Raw genomic sequence first — 18907 nt, forward strand, 5'->3', positions numbered from 1 at the left:
TATAATACATCTGTGTTGTGTATGTTTGCTGCAATCACACTGATCTGAAAGGGTGGACCTGATCAGCTGACATGTTTTTTTGGTGCTGGTCCTGGGGCTTGCTGTTAACTCTACTGTTTAAGCCTTGCCTCTGTTCTAGCTTTTTGCTGTTTATTTTGTAGATGAAGTCTCAAGGACTTTTCTGCCCCGCTAGCTTCAAATTATAATCCATTGGAGCTCAATTTCCTTTGTAGCTAGGATTACAGACATGAACCACTGGTACCTGGCCTCTTTCAGGTTTCAATAAAAGATTATATCCGGGCTGAGATGGTGGCTCAGTGGTAGAGTGCTTGCCTTGCATGCATGAGGCCCTGGGTTCGATTCCTCAGCACCATATAAGCAGAAAAAGCCGCAAGTGGCACTGTGACTCAAGTGGTAGAGTGCTAGCCTTGAGCTGAAGAGCCGAGGGGCAGTGCCCAGGCCCAAAGTTCAGGCCCCACAACTGACCAAAACAAAAAACTTCTGCCAAGATTATATCCTAGGGAATGTATTTCATTCAATGAAAAAGTAGAAGAGATTCTTTACTCTTATTGAAGTTCTTTTGTGCAAATTGCTTCTAGGTTAATGTAAAAAGCTCAGAAATAGACATCAGATGAGGTAAAAGGCTTCATTATTCAGGATCAGCGCAAAGCCTAACAGGGACACAGGCGGGGATAATTATTATCTTATTACATCTAACCTTTGGCACTTAACTTGAAGCAACAGTTTTCTTTCTTTTTTCTTTTTGTCGGTTGTGGGGCTTGAACTCTGGGCTTGGGCACTGTTCCTGCGCTCTTCAGCTCAAGGTGAGCGCTCTACCGCTTGAGCCACAGCACCTCTTCCGGTTTTCTAGTGGTTTATTGAAGAGTCTCACGGACTTTTCTGCCCAGGCTGGCTTTGAACCGCAATTCTCAGATCTCAGCCTCCTGAGTAGCTAGGATTATAGGCATGAGCCACCAGCACCCGGCTGAAGCAACAGTTTTCTAAGTGAGGCAGATTATATCCCCTAGTATCTTGGCAGTTTGTGACAGCCACATTTTACCCCAATTTCACTCACTAGTGCTGCCAGAAGATATCCAGAGATACAAGGCCATCTTTTCTTTTATATGGATCTCCTAAGTGACTTTGGAGCAAGAGTGGTGGTATTTAGCATTATTGATTGGTAGGTATGGGTCATAAATAACACCTTCCCAATCCCTAAAATTAAAAAAAAAAATCAAACATTAAATAAATGTAAGTAGATTTCCTAAACATTCAATTAAGGTTATAGTATATTTGGTTTTGATTACAGCAATTCTATGACTTCCCTTTATTTTTTCCCCCTTGGATGAAACCATGAAGTACCTATGCAGACCTGGTTAACTAAAAGAACTAAAAGAATTTTCAGTAATAGATTTTCAAATCAGGACAGAAGTGGAAGGTCTACACAATTCCCTAGGATATGAATAAAATGAATCAAAATTTCGTAACAGGAAGAAGATCTTTACCAAATACAGAAAGCTTTTTTCCATAAGGGCATGCAGGGGAAAATAAAACAGGTTTATTTCAAAATGACGGATGCATAATTGTTGTTTAATGGGAAAAATGTTTAAAGTATTTGCATATCACTAAAGAGTCAGCTGATAATTGTCTATATTAAATATTTAAAAGTTCCTTTTGGGGGAATACCTCAAGGCTCTTCTAGAGGGCTACCGCTTTTAAAGAAAATCAAGAAAAATACAAGGTTTTACTTTTTAGGTTCTGGATTTTCAGTTTAGTGCTACCATCTTTAAAAAAAATCAATGAAGAAATCATTACGCGAAAACTTATTTTTTAAAAAGTTGCAGATCATAAAGAACTGAGGATGGCCCAGCTCTAGCTTCAGTGTATGACTATTGATTTTTGTTTGTTTTCCTGCCAGTCCTGGGGCTTGAACTCAGGGCATGGGTACTGTCTCCAAGCCTCCTTTGCTCAAGGCTAGCACTCTAACACTTGAGCCGCAGCGCCACTTCTGGCCTTTTCTGCTTATGTGGTACTGAGGAACTGAACCCAGGGCTTCATGCATGCTAGCTAGATAAGCACTCTACCACTAAGCCACATTCTCAGCCCATGACTACTGATTTTTTATAAAATATCCTCCCTTTATTACATAGGAAAAAAAAGCATAACCTCTTCTAGAAAAGTGATTATTTAGGTTGTTAATACAGAAGGTTGTTTGATCAAAATATGGACACCTTAAATCTCAGAGATGTATTTCAGGGAAAAATGATGAATCAGCTTTCTGTCGCTGCATTCTAGTTTCTCAAGAGTGCACATTCATTTGTTACTGATTTTAAAATAAAGATGACTTTAATCAAGAAATTTTAACATTGAACCAGTATAAATGAACTGATCTGATGACATTTTTATACATACTTTAAAAAAGCCACAAAGCATGTGAAAAGATTATATATTTCAAACAAACTTATGCTTGTTTGAGGCAGGGCCGATCGAGATGCGTGAGAGATGTCTTCAGCAGTTTGCCTTCCAACAGGCCTGTCCTGTAGCTGCCAGACACCCATCGTGTAAGTGAACTTTCAGGATAAAGAGATATTGTCTTCTCTTGCCTTCATAACCTGAGATGTCATTATTATAAAAAATGTGTAATTTAAAAAGTGAAGATTATTCATTTAAAATGCTAGAGTAACAAATTAGCTTTATGAAATTTAAACACAGCATTCACTCTGATATACCCTGCAGGTAGAACCAGAGCAGGTATAATAAAGATTTTCTCAAAAAATCTTCTCAAAGGTAGAAAAGATTTTCTCAAAAAATGAAAGGATGACAACTTTTTTTAAAGAGTAAAGATAGAGTCACTCTTTTCATTTTGTTAGTGGACCAAAGTTCAGTTAGCTCACTCAAGATTGGAATCTATAATTCTGTCGAGTGCTCAGGACTGCAGAAGTCATCTTGAGACTTTCTATGAAAGTATGTACAGATTTTCCTCATGGAGCTGGGAGTAATGGTGACCTAGAAGAAGAAATTTCAGAGTTTTTCTAAGTTCAAAGTTATCTCAGTAAGCTTCATCTAAGAGTACTTTAATTTAGAATGCCAAAATATTGACCAGTTAAGCCTACTAGGAACCAAAATGGTTTTGTTAGCCAGGGTGCCAGTGGTTCATGCCTTTAATCCTAGTTACTCAGGAAGCTAAAATCTGAGGATTGAGGTTCAAAGCCAACCCAGGCACAAAAGTCCCCATGAAACTCTTATCTCTAATTAACCACTCAAAAATCCAGAAATGCCATTGCTTTTGAAGTGGCCATATCAAGACAAAGACAGTGGTGTTTTTAGGCATTACACATGAAGTTGCCACACCAAATGTTACATATAATTCTTAAATGGAAGCTGGGTGCCAGTAGCTCACGCCTGTAATCCTAGCTACTCAGGAGATCTGAGGATCGAGGCTCAAAGCCAGCCCAGGCAGGAAAGTCCGTGAGACTCTTATCTTCAATAAACCACTCAGAAAACTGGAAGTGGCGCTGTGGCTCTAGTGGTAAAGCCTTGCCTTGACCTAATTGCTGAGGGACAGTGCCCAGGCCCAGAGTCAAGCCCCATGACCGGGAGAATAAAAAACAAAAAACAAACTTAAATGGAGAAATGTTAGAGAGATGGAGGCAGAAAACAGAGTGTGCAGTAAGCATGCTGAATCCAGTCTAGGAAGATGGAAAGCTATGACTAGCAATTAGATTCTAATGGAAAAGGGAGTCTAGTTCCACATACTGAGATAAAAAGAAGGGTGAAAGCTGGAGCCAGAGGCTCACTCCTGTAATCCTAGTTACTCAGGAGGTTGAGATCTGAGGATCACAGTTCAAAGCCAGCCCAGGAAAAAAAAAAATCCATGAGACCCTTATCTCCAATTAACTACTCAGAAAAAAAGCCAGAAGTGGCGCTGTGGCTCAAGTGGTAGATCATTAGCCTTAGCACAAAAAGGCTCAGGAACAACACCCAGGCCCTGAGTTCAAGCCCCACAACTGACCAAAAAAAAAAAAAAAAAAAGAAAAAAGTTTCAATTACTATTAACTTTTGGAATGAGTTAAATCACTCTCTCCAACTTAAAAGTGACACGGAAACTTCTAAGTTATCACTATCACATACAAGAAAACTTTTTTGTGTGTGCTGTTCTTGGGGCTTGAACTCAGGGCCTGAGCACTGTCCCTGAGCTTTCATGCTTAAGGCTAACACTTTACACTGGAACCACAGCACCACTTCCAGCTTTTGACAATTAATTGGAGGTAAGAGTTCCACAAACTTTCCTGCCACAGGCAAGTTTATCTTTGATCCTTAGATCTCACCTTCCTGAGTAGGGAGGCTTTACAGGTAAGCCACCAGCACCTGGTTCAGTAAGGTTTTGTTTTTTATGGTATCAAGAGTTTGAGCTAAGGGCTTCTGCCTGTTTTGGCTGGCTATTTTTTAGATTTTGGTCAGTCATGTGGCTTGAACTCTGGGCTTGGGTGCTGTCCCTGCGCTTTTCAGCTCAAGGCGAGCACTCTACTGTTTGAGCCACAGCGCCACTTCCGGTTTTCTAGTGGTTTATTGGAGATAAGAGTCTCACGGACTTTCCTGCACGGGCTGGCTTTGAACCTTGATCCTCAGATCTCAGCCTCCTGAGTAGCTAGGATTACAGGAGTGAGCCAGCTTGGCTGGTTATTTTTGAGACAGATCTCAAGAACTTTTTTCTCCAGAGGCTGGCCTTCAACTATAATCGTCCAGATTTCAGCCTAGAATTATAGGTTTGAGCCATTTGTGCCAGCTGATGGGAGGGATTTTAATGGGAGGAGAGTTGCTACATAAAATACAGCATACCCAATTACATTTGAATCTCAGATACTAATTAGTATAAAAATCTGTAGTGGCCAGGCGCTGGTGGCTCACATCTGTAATCCTAGCTACTCAGGAGGCTGAGATCTGAAGATCGCGGTTCAAAGCCAGCCCGGGTAGGAAAGACTGTGAGACTCCTATCTCCAATAAACCACCAGAAAACCGGAAGTGGCGCTGTAGCTCAAGTGGTAGAGCGCTCGCCTTGAGCTGAAGAGCTGAGGGACAGCGCCCAGGCCCAGAGTTCAAGCCCCACGACCGACCAAAAAAAAAAAAAAATCTGTAGTATAAAGCCTCGCAATGGTGGTTAATATGTATAATCCAAATGACACAGGAGACTAAGATCAAAGTCAGCTCAGGCAGTAAAGGCTGTGAGACTCTTAACCACCAGAAAACCAGAGTGAAGCTATGGCTCAAAACGGTTGTGTTGTAGGGTGCTGGTGGCTCATACCTGTAATCCTAGCTACTCAGGAGGCTGAGATCTGAGGATCGTGGTTCAAAGCCAGTCCAGGCAGGAAAGTCTGTGAGACTCCTATCTCCAATAAACCACCAGAAAACTGGAAGTGGTGCTGTGGCTCAAGTGGTAAAGAGCTTGCCTTGAATTGAAGGCTCAGGGACAGAGCCTGGGCCCAGAGTTCAAGCCCCACAACAGACAAGGGGGAAAAAAAAAAAAAAAGGTAGTGTTAGCCTTGAGCATGAAAGCTAAGGGACAGTGCCCATCACCACAAGCTCAAGTCCCAGGACTGACCAAAAATAAAATAAAAATCAAATTGTAGTATAAATAAATCCTATGCAAAATTTGCCATTTTATTGGTATGTATTCCATCTGGCAACTCTAAAAAATAAACAGATTTAAATGTCCTAACTTGACACCTGTAGCTAGCTAGTATCCTTCAAGTTAGGAAATGTATCCTACTACCACTGGTGACTTACCGGGCCAGGTGATGTTTTTCCACTCTGTCTCCTGGAATTGGGTGTCTGGGCTGACGGACTTCGTGGAGATGAAGCCTCAGCCTTCCGTTTGGCTGCCATAGCCAACAACCAGTTTTTATTTTCTGGGGAGCTATTCTCCTTGCCTACCACTTCAGAGCCTTCTCCACAAGGTCTCAAAGGAAGAGGCAGCGTTCCACAGCTTTCTGAGGGGTAAGGACTGACAGGAGAAGGAGGCTCGGAGACACTGGTACTAGCTCCTTCAATCTTACTTGATTTGGCGGGACTTAGAGAGTCCTTGTTAAGGTCTTCCTGGTTGCCAGCAAGGCAGCACAGATCCAAATGAAGATTTTCAACTTGGCCATCTAGATCAGTCACACAACTGCAACTCTTCACGCACTTTTGTTTCACACTCTCCAGACAGCTTGAGTCTAGCCGCCTCTTCACTCTATTTCTAGACTCAGAGCAGGCATCTGCTTGGGATGATTTCTGGCTCACAGGAATGAGGGCTTTTCTTGGAGATGTGATCTTTGTATCGGAAGCAGGTGGACTGATAGGTGATGAGGAAGGTGTTCGAGTCACCCAGTTTCTAAGTGACATCTTGAAAGATGGGAGTGGCTTGGGAGAGACAGAAGAAGTAGAGCTTCTTCTGCTGACAGGAGACCAAACCTTGGCAGGAGGGGTTTTAATGGACAATGATGGCGTATTTGATGGAAGAGGAAGGTCTCCAGAAGAGCTTGGAGTACAAGCTGCAGAGGATGGGGAGGAAATGGATGGACTGCTCTTTGCCCTGGGTGCTTTGGCGGGAGTACTCTGGCTACTTGTTACTGGTACTGTAAAATGAAGACAGGATCATGAAAATCAAAGTGAAAGCTGTAGAAATCCCCCCAATTCTTAAAGACTTAATAGAAGCTACGTTAACCGTTCAAGGCTTGGTTTGATTTTGAGCACTTTCCTAATCACCAGGTTTCCAACTACCCTGTTGTAAAATATATACTTCAAAATGCCCAGATAAACCACATTCAGTATTGTTTCTATATATGAGCATGTTATAATATATACTTCAAAATTTGCCTAAGCAAGATGAAACTACATGGAATGAAACTACCATAGAGTAATCTTTTGTCTCCAAAAAATTATTTTTGTTATATATATTTATGGAGTACAAGGTAATGCTCTATATATATACTGTAGAATGATTAAGTCAAGCTAATATATCTATCACCTCATAAGTACTTTTTTTTTTGGCATAGTGAGAACATTTAAAATTTATTCACTTCAGTCTTCAAATATAGAATGCATTATTATTAATTGTAGTCACCATAGTACCTAAGAGATTCAAGATTTACTCCGAACCTCACCCTCAAACTTACCCTGTTTAATATACACACACAGACACATATATATCAAATATTGTTTTATGACTAACAGCACTACACTTCCCACCCAAACTCTCATAACCATTCTCTTCTCTCTGCTTCTGAGTTCAACATTTTTAGATTCTCTACATATAAGAGATCATGCATTATTTTTTTTCTGTGCCCAATTTAGTTTCCTTTTGAAAGACTAAACAGTATGCCATTGTTCATCTCTACCAAATATTGTAGTGTAAATGCATATTCCTCTCAGCTTCACAGTTTCCTCACTAATAAGGATTTACATCGTCATTTATAATGGCTACAAAGCACACAAAGAACAGGTGCTCTGTAATTATCTAACAAACATACTCCATAGTGAATTATAAATTAAAACACAGGTTTTATGGTATTTCAGTTTCTTTTTTGTTTGTTTGTTTTTTGGTCGGTTGTGGGGCTTGAGCGCTGTCCCTGCACTCTTCAGCTCAACGCGAGCGCTCTACAGCTTGAGCCACAGTGCCACTTCCAGTTTTTTAGTGGTTTATTGGAGATAAGTCTCACGGGGCTGGGAAGGTGGCTCAATGGTAGAGTGCTTGCCTTGCATGCATGAGGCCCTGGGTTTGATTCCTCAGCACCACATAAGCAGAAAAAAAAAAAGCTGGAAGTGGTGCTGTGGCTCAAGTGGTAGAGCACTAGCCTTGAGCTGAAGAGACAGCGCCCAGGCCCAGAGTTCAGGCCCCACGACCAGACCCCCCGCCCTCACCCCCCAAAAAAAGTCTCACGGACTTTCCTGCCCGGGCTGGCTTTGAACCAAGATCCTCAGATCTCAACCTCCTGAGTAGCTAGGATTACAGGCGTGAGCCACTGGCGCCCGGCTATTTCAGTTTCTTGAGTGAGGCTGAATTAACGCTTCTGTATTCACTTTGGATCCATAGTAAGGCAAAAAGGCATCACATGGACTCTCAAACAGAAACACACAGCTCTATAACCAAGACACAATGACGTATTCATTTAATGTGACTTCCGGCATGACCATTCATCTGACTCATCTTTCCAAATCTGTTAAATAAAAACAGTTTTTTATCTCCACAAGTAATACTCCTTTAATTATCTGTTAACGTTATCAAGCCTCACATGATTTCTTAGTTTAATTACAAAGACCACTAATGATCAACTAGCCAAGAATGCAAAGAACATCCAGAATCTCAAAGCTTGCTCTTTGCAAAACAAATCCATCTTAGAGATTAGCAACCTTAGCCCTTTGTTTATACACATGGCAACCACTTAGACAAATTCTTAAAAACTTTATTCTGCTTTCCTTAGGTTAACCCACAAACAACACTATATTTTACCATTTAACTTCTGAGCTTTCTAAATTTCTAAAATTCTGTTCTTGTCTTCAAATAACAAGAAAAGGCATCTATTTCTCAGTCACAAAGTCTTTTAATTTTTAGAGTGGGCAGATATAAAAATGCAATCTTCCTTTCAAGTAGGATTAAAGATCTCTACATACTAACTTTAGTCATTCTGTCACTTTATTTCCTACCCTTTTTTTGGAAGGGGTGCTGGTCCTGGGGCTTTAACTCAGGATATTCTGTGCTATTTCTAAATGATTTTGCTTAAGGCTAATACTCTGCCACTTGAGCCATACTTCAGAGTCTCACTCAGTGACTTTTCTTACCCAGGCTGGCTTTGAACTGTGATCCTCAGATCTCAGCCTCCTGAGCAGCTAGGATTACAGGTATGAACCACCACCAGTGCCTGCTGTCCTGACTTTTTTTTTTGGCCAATCTTGGAGCTTGAACTCAGGGCCTGAGCACTGTCCCTAATGCTTCTTTTTGCTCAAGGCTAGCACTCTACCACTTGAGCCACAGGACCACTTCCAACCTTTTCTGTTTATGTGGTGCTAAGGCATCAAACCCAGGGCCTCATGCATGCAAGGTAAGCACTGTACCACTTAGCCACTTTCCCAGCCCTGTCCTGACATTTTTTTATCCAATGCCTTTTATTACTCGACAGTGGTAAATTTTCTGCCTCAGGACAGCAAAATTTATAAATTGACCTTGCCCAAACTTTCTCTTCAAGCATATTTGAAACCAACCAGTGATGTAGTTCTTTTGTTGAAGCCACCACTGGAAAGCACTTGCTTTGTCACAATGTGTTATGGAAAGTACTTTGTATTAGTGACCTGCCTACAGAGCTTCTGGTTATAGTCCTTGTCCACTGTCCAAAGGCCTGACTAGTCATTACTTCAGGAGGAAGTGTTTTTCACTTACTACACTCCTCACAGCAGGTCACTGCACAGCTGCCATAGTCACACACTTCATTTAAATGGGTGGAAACATACATTTAGAACTGAAGTCCTATAATAGTATGGGTCTTACAATTCTAGGGCAAGATTAGGGGAAATGGAAGAGGCACAGGGACAAATCAGCCATCTAACACACTTGTGTCTACTACAGGTCAGCAGAAACCTAAAGTGTTACAAAGTTGGGGCATTTCCTCTTTCTTTAGGATGTTATGACCTTGGAGGTCAAAGAAAAGATTTGTTAACTCTGAAGGTTAGCAAAACTTTGGGTCAAATTTAAACTTGTTTAAAGTTCAAATTTCATAATAAAACAAGTCAAGCTGGGCACCAGTGGCTCACGCCTATAATCCTAGCTACTCAGGAGGTTGAGATCTGAGGATCGCTGTTCAAAGACAGCCTGGCCAGGAAAGTCTATGAGACTCATCTCCAATAAACCACCAAAAAAGCCAGAAGTGGATCTGAGGCACAAAAAGCTCAGGGACAGGGCTGGGAGGGTGGCTCAGTGGTACAGTGCTTGCCTTGCATGCATGAGGCCCTGGGTTCGATTCCTCAGCACCACATATGCAGAAAAAAAAGCCAGAAGTGGCGCTGTGGCTCAAGTGGTAGAGCGCTAGCCTTGAGCTGAAGAGCTGAGGGACAGTGCTCAGGCCCAGAGTTCAGGCCACGAGTGGAAGCCCCCCCCCCAAAAAAAGCTCAGGGACAGCACTCGAGTTCAAGCCCCAAGACTGCAAAGCAAATCTCTTCCCACATTCAAACAGTATAAAGAGGAAAAAAGTACAATAAAGAGTCTTCTTGGATTTTCTCATTTCATTCATTTTCATAGGTACACCACAATTTCCTATGTGTGTAATTATCAGCATATGTAAGTATATATGTTTCCTTAAAGCAACTCGATACTAATAGCTTGTATTTTACATGTACATGTTCTGCAATTTGCTCTTTCTATCGTTTTTTCTCTGTCTTTTAAGAAAAGTATATACAGATGCACTGCATTCTTTTTTTTTTTTGGGTTCGGTTGTGGGGGCCTGAACTCTGGGCCTGGGCGCTGTCCCTCAGCTCTTCAGCTCAAGGCTAGCACTCTACCACTTGAGCCACAGCGCCACTTCCGGCTTTTTTCTTTTTGCTTATGTGGTACTGAGGAATTGAACCCAGGGCCTCAGGCATGCAAGGCAAGCGCTCTACCACTGAACCACTTTCTCAGCCCCTGCACTGCATTCTTTTTAATAGCATGTCATTATATTGGCAATCCCTTATAGGGAAAGTATAGTATCTGCTAACATGTAGCAGGGTGGGTTACTGAAAGTTAGCTCCTTTGAGGAATTCTAGAGTTTACTAATAATCTGCCAATCTGCATTTTCTTTCCATATACATGAAGGCTAGCCATCTGGCCTCACCCTACCTTTTCAGTCTTATCACGTACTAGACTCCTTTAGGATCCTGTTACAGATTATTGCTGCTTCCTGAACAAGCTGTGTACTGTCACATCATTGTCTTTGTGCACGTGGTTTTCTTGGCCAGTTCTTTGTCAGGCAAAATTCTTCTCATGTTTCAAGGCTCTCCATTGTGAAGGGTTCACAAACTGTTTTCCTCCTCTCCCACAGGAAGTGGGTGTTTAGAGTTCTTCATTAATACAGCTAGGAGAAATATTTACAATGCACTGTAGTTTCTGCATCTGCCTCCTAGATTAGATTGTGAGCCTACAGGGCAAGTGATGACAGGGTGTCAGTAGGAGCCCAGACTGGCCTTAAACTCAGCCTCCTAAGTGCTGGGATCCTACTGTGCAACACTACACCAGGCTTGGATGACTTATGGCTTTTGCTACTTCTGTGGTCTAAGTTACCATTAACACTTCTTGGATTATTCCACTGGCTTTTAAAATCAGACTTAGGCTTCTACCCTGATGCCCTTAAAATTTGTTCTCAACACAAGAGCAAGAACATTTCAACTTAACAGTCAGATCATGCTATTCCTCTGTTCAAAACTCTCTAGAGGCTTTTTGTCTGTGAGAATAAATGCCTAAATCTGACAAGAACTTCTTTTCAACTACTTGTCTCTTCCCTCTCCTTTGCCCATTCCAGCCATTAGGTGCTATTGCTGAATTAGCCTCTTTGAACAAATATGACAGGCTTGTTCTTGCTTTAGGGCCTTGTACTTGCTATTCTGTCTGCTTGGATATCTTTATCAAAACATCTACAGGGCTTTTTCACTCGGTCATTTTTTTCATCCAGGGATTCCTGCCTATCTAGTAGAAAAAATTAACAGCATGCCTTGCCATTCTTCCTTTTGTTTTCCAAAGCACTTAATTTTTGTCTCTCCTAATATGTAAGCTCTTTATATATCTTTGAGATTTGTGAATTTCTTGCTTGTTGTTGAACAAAACTAGACAACTATGAACAGTGCTCAGTAATAGGTTTCTAATAAATATATATTGAATAAATCCACCACTGTATTCTAGTGCATTGTATAGATGACATAGTATAATTGCTTAGACAATACTTCTTTTAAAAAAGAATGAATGCCAAGAAGATGGTGCCTTTCTTTAAAAATGTACTAAGACCAAATTTAGTGATTCACTATATATGGTAGAACTAAACCAATGAAATAATTAAAATGTAGAAGATGTGTGATAGCCTTACCTAGGCCAGCTCTCATCTCTTTCTTCTTCTGAGAGGCCCAACCCACTATGGAATGTTTATCTCCTAGTGGTTTCTCTTCCAAGGCTCTATTCAAGCGCCACAATTTTAGTGTATTGTCATCAGAGCAGGTAGCAATCTAAGAAACAGAAAGGGAGTGAAAACCAGATGTGCTTGAAGGGATTATGACTGGAGAATTATTTTGCTTGCTTTAACATGCTATAGAAAATGTTATCTCAAGTATAGTAGAACTCTATTCCTTCACTTCAGCAATCATTTCAGATTTCCAAAGAATTGTTTATTTTTTATATGTATTTTCTGCTGATATGACTTGTGTTACCTAGTAATTTCTTACCTACCCAAAGCTCTACTATAACAGGCTCATTTCATTTTCTTTCATGAAATAGGGGAACTCATTATCTCTACAACCATCTATTCAACTATGAAACATTTAATTAAGATATCCTCGATACTCTGTTAAATGATCAATGATGGTCTAGCATCAACATGCAGGTTCTGCAATTTTCATCTGAATTCTGCATGTTCTGTCTTATTGCTAAGTGGCATAATTTCTAATTGGATTTAGATCACAATCCCAGTAGGCTGTGACAAATACAATGAAAGCATTCCTTGGAGATTCTTTTTTAGATAGGTAAAGGAACAATTTGGGAAAATAAGCTCAGTAGACCAAAAGAAGTTAAAAATAACCTTTGCCCCTTTAAAAATATCTGACCATTCTTGATCTTGGTCCCAGGCCTTTTAAGGCAGAGAAAGCCCAGCTTGAAGAGCCTGTGGCAAATGGCCACTGGTACCAGAGCTATTCCCCAGCATTTGTTTATATAATTTCTCTATTTCAGTCACTAAAGAGAAAAAAGAACACACGTTCTCTTAAGTCTTGGCCCCCAAGAGACTGGCAACTTTTTCCTTTCCTTACTGGGAGGCCAAAAGAAGATACACATATTTTACTCTTCAACAAGAAACACTTCAAATCCCACAATCACTCTATATGATGATAACAATATTTACAGAGCACCTACTTATGTCTGGTAATTTACATTCTTCATCTTATTTTACAGATTTGTGAAATGGGACGTTTACTTGTTCAAAGTGGTTTTTCACCTTACAGCTTAGATTTTAAAATGAGTCTTAAGAACTTAATTCTATACATATGCAGGAAGTAACTGAAGAAAAGTAGAAATCCAATCTTACTCTTTTCGACTATAATGTATTTTCTCTTTTGATAGAGGAAACTAGTATGTGTGGTATTAGTAATATTGATAACAGATCCTAAGTGCTCTCTGTATCTTTTAAGTTTCCAAGCTCCCAAACCTTGGGAAAATCTACAAACTAGTGATCTGCTTTTTAAACTAATTATAGAGACTTGTTCCAAACCTTTGTAAAGTCGGATGGACACCAGCACACAGATGTGACCTCTTGAGAATGACCCAGGAGCACAGTGGGAGGATGCCAGGGTAGAGAGACCTAGTACAATCAAAACCAAGCAAGTCAGCAAAGCAGCGTTAGGTCCCCCAAAGGGCTTCATTCTACCCTCCTGGGCCTTTTGAGGGCTTCAGAGCTATTATCAAGGCCTTTAAACTTGCCTACTATAGTTCAGAAAAAAGTTCCAATGGCAATACAATTTCTGTCACTGATCTGAGAAAATGCAATGAAAGTAGTTCAGAATATATAATATAGATATGAGCTTAGATATCCAAACAAACTACTTACTTCAAATAAGGACTACCTAGCTAAACATGTTTTGACTAAAATTCAAGATTGACATCGTCCCTTAGTGAGTAGACTTTCTAGAAGTATGAGGTTCAGTTGCTAGGTACTACACTTTGTCTTGTTTTTTTGGGTCCGGTCATAGGGCCTGAACTCTGGGCCTGGGTGCTGTCCCTCAGCTCTTCAGCTCAAGGCTAGCACTCTACCACTTGAGCCACAGCGCCACTTCCGGCTTTTTCCCCTCTGCTTATGTAGTGCTGAGGAATCGAACCCAGGGCCTCATGCATGCAAGGCAAGCATCTACCACTGATCCACCTTCCCAGCCCCGATAGGTACTACACTTTAAATAGACAAGCTAGTCCTGTTTTTACATGGCTTGGGTATTTTCAGATCTTCCCTGGTCAGTTACTTCCAGGAATACTAAATTAACTGTGAATCCTGAAGATATTGGAAACATGCTACCAGCTCTCTTGGGATAAGAGGGCAATCTTCCTTCCAGAAGACCTAATTATCCTTTCATTTTGAGTTGGATAACTGAAGGCCTGAAAGGATATAAAAGCTGAAATTTACATGGTATTTCAGTAGACAAATATTTTCTTTTAATTTGCTTAAAGTTAAATTTTCAAGTAAGTCCTATCAATAAAGAAGTATTATTGTGAATGCCACTAGTAATATGATTTGATAACACTATATAGTTCACTCGCTCAATACTTTTTACAGGCCACAGGAATTAATCCAAACACTAGAATATAAACCTACATAACTGTAATTACTATCTATTTGGGAAAAAAAAGCAAGGAAGTTATTCTCTATTCATTTTTCCCAGGCTTGACATAAGGTTCATTTGTATGAAGGAGACAACTTTGGAAAGAATAACTAAAAATGACTTGGTAAACTATTTAATAGATTCCTTAGATTAGTTAAGAGACTTGACAACGATTCTTAAGGTCATCTAACTCAACTGTTTTTTTTTTTTGGTGCCAGTCCTGGGGCTTGAATTGAAGGCTTGGGTTGTTATCCTTGAGCTTCTTTTTACTCAAGGCTAGTGATCTACCACTTAAGCCACAGTGCTACTTCTGGATTTTCTGAGTAGTTTATTGGGATGAGAGTCTCATGCACCTTTCTGCCTAGGCTGGCTTCAAGCTGCGATCCTCAGAACTCAGCCTAATGAGTAGCTACAGGTGTGAGCCACCAGTGCCAGGCCTAACTCAGTTGGTACTGCTCTTTTTGGATTACATGGCAACAACATATGCAATGATTCTAAAGACAAGGAAGTCTAATTTGACTTTTTAAGTGAATTAATATTTAGTAGAAAAGCAACTTTTTCAATACCTACAAAGGTCTTACTGTCTACTCCAACAATGCCAAAGAGGGTCATTATTTCACAGGGAAACATTCTAGAAAGGGCTTTTAAAGTAGTCTTTGACTATCCTAGTTGTCAAAGGAATTTTCCATCTTCCATTTGGAGTGATCATTGTTTCTCTGCACCTAAGATACACACAAGTCTAGTAGTCACAAGTTAAAAGGGAGAGAAAATTCTCATATCTCTTTGAACATCCCTGGTAGGAACATATTATTCTCTCTCTTTTTTTTTTTTTGGGGGGGGGGGGGGTCCGGTCGTATGGCCTGAACTCAGGGCCTGGGCGCTGTTCCTCAGCTCTTCAGCTCAAGGCTAGTGCTTCTACCACTTGAGCCACAGCGCCACTTCCGGCTTTTTTCTTTTTGCTTATGTGGTGCTGAGGAATCGAACCCAGGGCCTCAGGCATGCAAGGCAAGCGCTCTACCACTGAGCCACCTTCCCAACCCGGGAACATATTATTCTCTATTGGTTTACCCTGCCTCCAACTTTTCATTTCAAATTACCCTTCTTTATAGTTTCCGTGTCATTATACCTAGGAAGACCTAAGTGTACAAAGGATTAAAGTGAATTTCAAGGGGCTGGGAAGGTGGCTCAGTGGTAGAGCGCTTGCCTTGCATGCATGAGGCCCTGGGTTCAATTCCTCAGCACCACATAAGCAAAAAGAAAAAAGCCGGAAGTGGTGCTGTGGCTCAAGTGGTAGAGCGCTAGCCTTGAGCTGAAGAGCTGAAGGACAGCGCCCAGGCCCAGAGTTCAGGCCCCACGACCGGACCCAAAAAAAAAAAAAAATAAATAAAGTGAATTTCAAGATAAAAATGAATTCCTTCCAAAAGAATTAAGACAGTTTAGGACTATCCTAGTACTGATATATACTTGGTGACTGATTCTTGATAATGAATTTTTTCTAATGAAATTCAGATGCTTTTTACATTCTTCATCTTCATTCAAGTAAGTATATTAACCCAGGTGCCAGTGGCTCACACTTATAATCCTAGATACCCAGGAGGCTGTGATCTGGTTTGAAGCCAGCCCAAGCAGGAAAGTCTTTGAGACTCTTATCACTAATTAACTACCAGGAAACTGGATGGCATTGTGGCTCAAAGTGGTAGAGCAAAAAAGCTCAGGGACAGCACTCAAGCCCTTAGTTCAAGCTCCATGATCAACTAAAACAAGAGAAAAAAAGAAAAGGAAGTATATTAAAAAATATTACTATAATTATTTCATTTTTAAGCTCCCCTTTTAAGTAGGAAGGATTTCTTTAAAGTCTAAGACATTTCCATCCAAGCATTTTATAGATAGTCAAGCAGAAAAATATCCTGTCTTACATATTTCACAGGATATTCAAGGCACAAGGAATCTCTAAAGTTAAAATGACAATGTTATCTCTAAAAGTAATTAACTGATCTTCAGGTCTTAAAGCACTTTGTGTTCTTAAACATACCAAAAAGATCACTTTTCACAAAATCTCACACTACCCAACTGGAAATCAAATCTAATCTTTACTTCTGCCATGAGATCATTTACACTTCCTAAAGTGTCAGGCTCAATGTTTCGCCAGTCAGCGGTAGAATGGCTATGCCAAACCAGTTTATTTATAACCACTCCAATATTATTTAGTAGCTCTATCATAAACAAATCAGGAAGGTGGAGGTAGGAGTCAGGGTGGGACAAGAGATAGGAAATTAAAGACATATCTCTTGCTGCTGGGCAATAATAAGGACTAAAATGCCATTCCCTGTTTTTAAGAGTAAACAACAACCTCCCTCTCCTTTCTTTTAGTGCTTTCTTTTGTCTATGGCTTTTAAGCACAGAAAAATATTACAAGTTTTTAAAAAAACACAACAGTCTAAACAACCAGCTTGTATGAAATTACTTTTAAATTCCCACCTTTCACACCCACCATTTTAATCAAGAAAAAGAGAAACCAAACTACCTCACTAGGCAAATTTAATACTAGGAGCAGCAAGCTTGCCAGGATCTCAAATATCAGGACTTGCACACCGAGTTGGACTGTGTAGACAAGCAAGAGAACATCACGTCTGAACCACGTCATTCAGTGGTGACATGTGACCTAATCTAGAATTTAGAAAGGGTCACAGATGTATGTGGTGGCCACTAATTGGATGTCTGAAACGGGTTAGAAACAACAGCCAAGTATCTTTTTTAGCATGTGTATCTAAAGGGAAGAAGTAAAACCACTCAACTCTCATTCACTAAAATAAAAATGTAAAAAGGCTTTTATGCTAGAGAAGACTAGAGAAGCCAACAACTGAACAAAATCCTATGTATGCATGCATATAATATAGTATAAAACTACTATGCATAAAGAAAGTAATACGACTATATAAGAGTACATGGTTTCCAGGTGGTTGTTACTTTGTATAATCCTCTTTACAATTTTTGGTATGTTTGAGATTTCTGGCTTTTGATATTTTTTTTCTTAAGAAAGAGATCTCAAGAAGATATAGACTTGTGAGTAAAATTGTCTAGGTAAGTTAGAGGGTCAAGGTAGAAAAATGTAGGTAACACAGGAAAGAAGGGAAAAGCAAAAAAAATAAGCCTAAGTCCAAACTTGAAACTCAAATTTAAATGTTAAGACAGAAGCCTTAGTACTAGTGACACATACAATGTGTAAAGTCAATGGAAGAATTTGACAGAGAAAACTAGACAATAACTATAAGACAGTTGCTCGGGGCTGGGAAGGTGGGTCAGTGGTAGAGTGCTTGCCTCTCATGCATAAGGCCCTGGGTTCGATTCCTCAGCACCACATAAGCAAAAAAAAAAAAAAAAAAAAAAGCCGGAAGTGGCGCTGTGGCTCAAGTAGTAGAGCTCTAGCCTTGAGGTGAAGAGCTGAGGGACAGTGCCCAGGCCCAGAGTTCAGCTCCCACGACTAACACCTACCCCCACAAAAATAAGACAGTTTCTCAAGTGAATGCTTTATTAGCAATTTTTCAAAAATCTGTGGAAAGAGGAGGCACAACATAAAAGTATCAGGTAGAAGCCGGGCACTGATAGCTCCCGCCTATAACCCTAGCTACTCAGGAGGCTGAGATCTGAGGATTGCAGCTCAAAGCCAGTCCCAGCAGGAACATTTGTGAGACTCTTATCTCTAATTAAACATCAGAAAATCAGAAGTGGTGTTATGGCTCAAGTGGTAGAGTGCTCACCTTGAGCTGAAGAGTTGAGGGACAGCACCCAGGCCCAGTTCAAACCCCATACCGACAAAAAAAAATAATAAAGAAAAAAATCAGCCAGGCACCGGTGGCTCACGCCTGTAATCCTAGCTACTCAGGAGGCTGAGATCTGAGGATCAAGGTTCAAAGCCAGCCTGGGCAGGAAAATCCGTGAAACTCTTGTCTCCAATAAAAAACCACCAGAAAACCGGAAGTGGTGCTGTAGCTCAAGTGGTAGAGTGCTAGACTTGAGCTGAAGAGCTGAGGGACAGGGCTTAGGCCCAGAGTTCAAGCCCCAGGACCAACAAAACACACACACACACACACACACACACACACACACACACACACACACAATAATCCCACAGAATATTATCTCCACCTTTTTAAAAAATCATTTAGGACACTTACTAAAAGCTTTCAAATAATATAGGATGGTGTCACATTTTTCCAACTCCAGGTATACAGAAATCATTCTTTTTTTCTTTTTTTTGGTCCGGTCCTGGGGTCTGAACTCTGGGCCTGGGCACTGTCCCTCAGCTCTTCAGCTCAAGGCTAGCGCTCTACCACTTGAA

At 40.6% G+C, this 18907-nt stretch overlaps 1 protein-coding gene across 2 annotated transcripts in view; it reads right to left on the reverse strand.

Moving 5' to 3' along the window:
- Nucleotides 1-2345: 2345 nt before the first annotated feature.
- The window catches only part of Dtl (denticleless E3 ubiquitin protein ligase homolog), a 38057-nt gene continuing 21495 nt past the window's right edge, over nt 2346-18907 (reverse strand). For both annotated transcript variants that reach the window (XM_042682314.1, XM_042682315.1), the window contains 4 exons: nt 13470-13559; nt 12081-12216; nt 5785-6614; nt 2346-3006 (listed from right to left, as the gene is read on the reverse strand). In XM_042682314.1, the coding sequence (XP_042538248.1) occupies nt 2908-3006; nt 5785-6614; nt 12081-12216; nt 13470-13559 (1155 nt within the window). In that variant the 3' untranslated portion in view covers nt 2346-2907. The remainder of the gene's footprint in view (nt 3007-5784; nt 6615-12080; nt 12217-13469; nt 13560-18907) is intronic.

This window comes from Dipodomys spectabilis, unplaced genomic scaffold (genome assembly GCF_019054845.1).
Source record: "Dipodomys spectabilis isolate Male_0828 unplaced genomic scaffold, ASM1905484v1 ptg000069l, whole genome shotgun sequence".
Classification (NCBI taxonomy): domain Eukaryota; kingdom Metazoa; phylum Chordata; class Mammalia; order Rodentia; family Heteromyidae; genus Dipodomys; species Dipodomys spectabilis.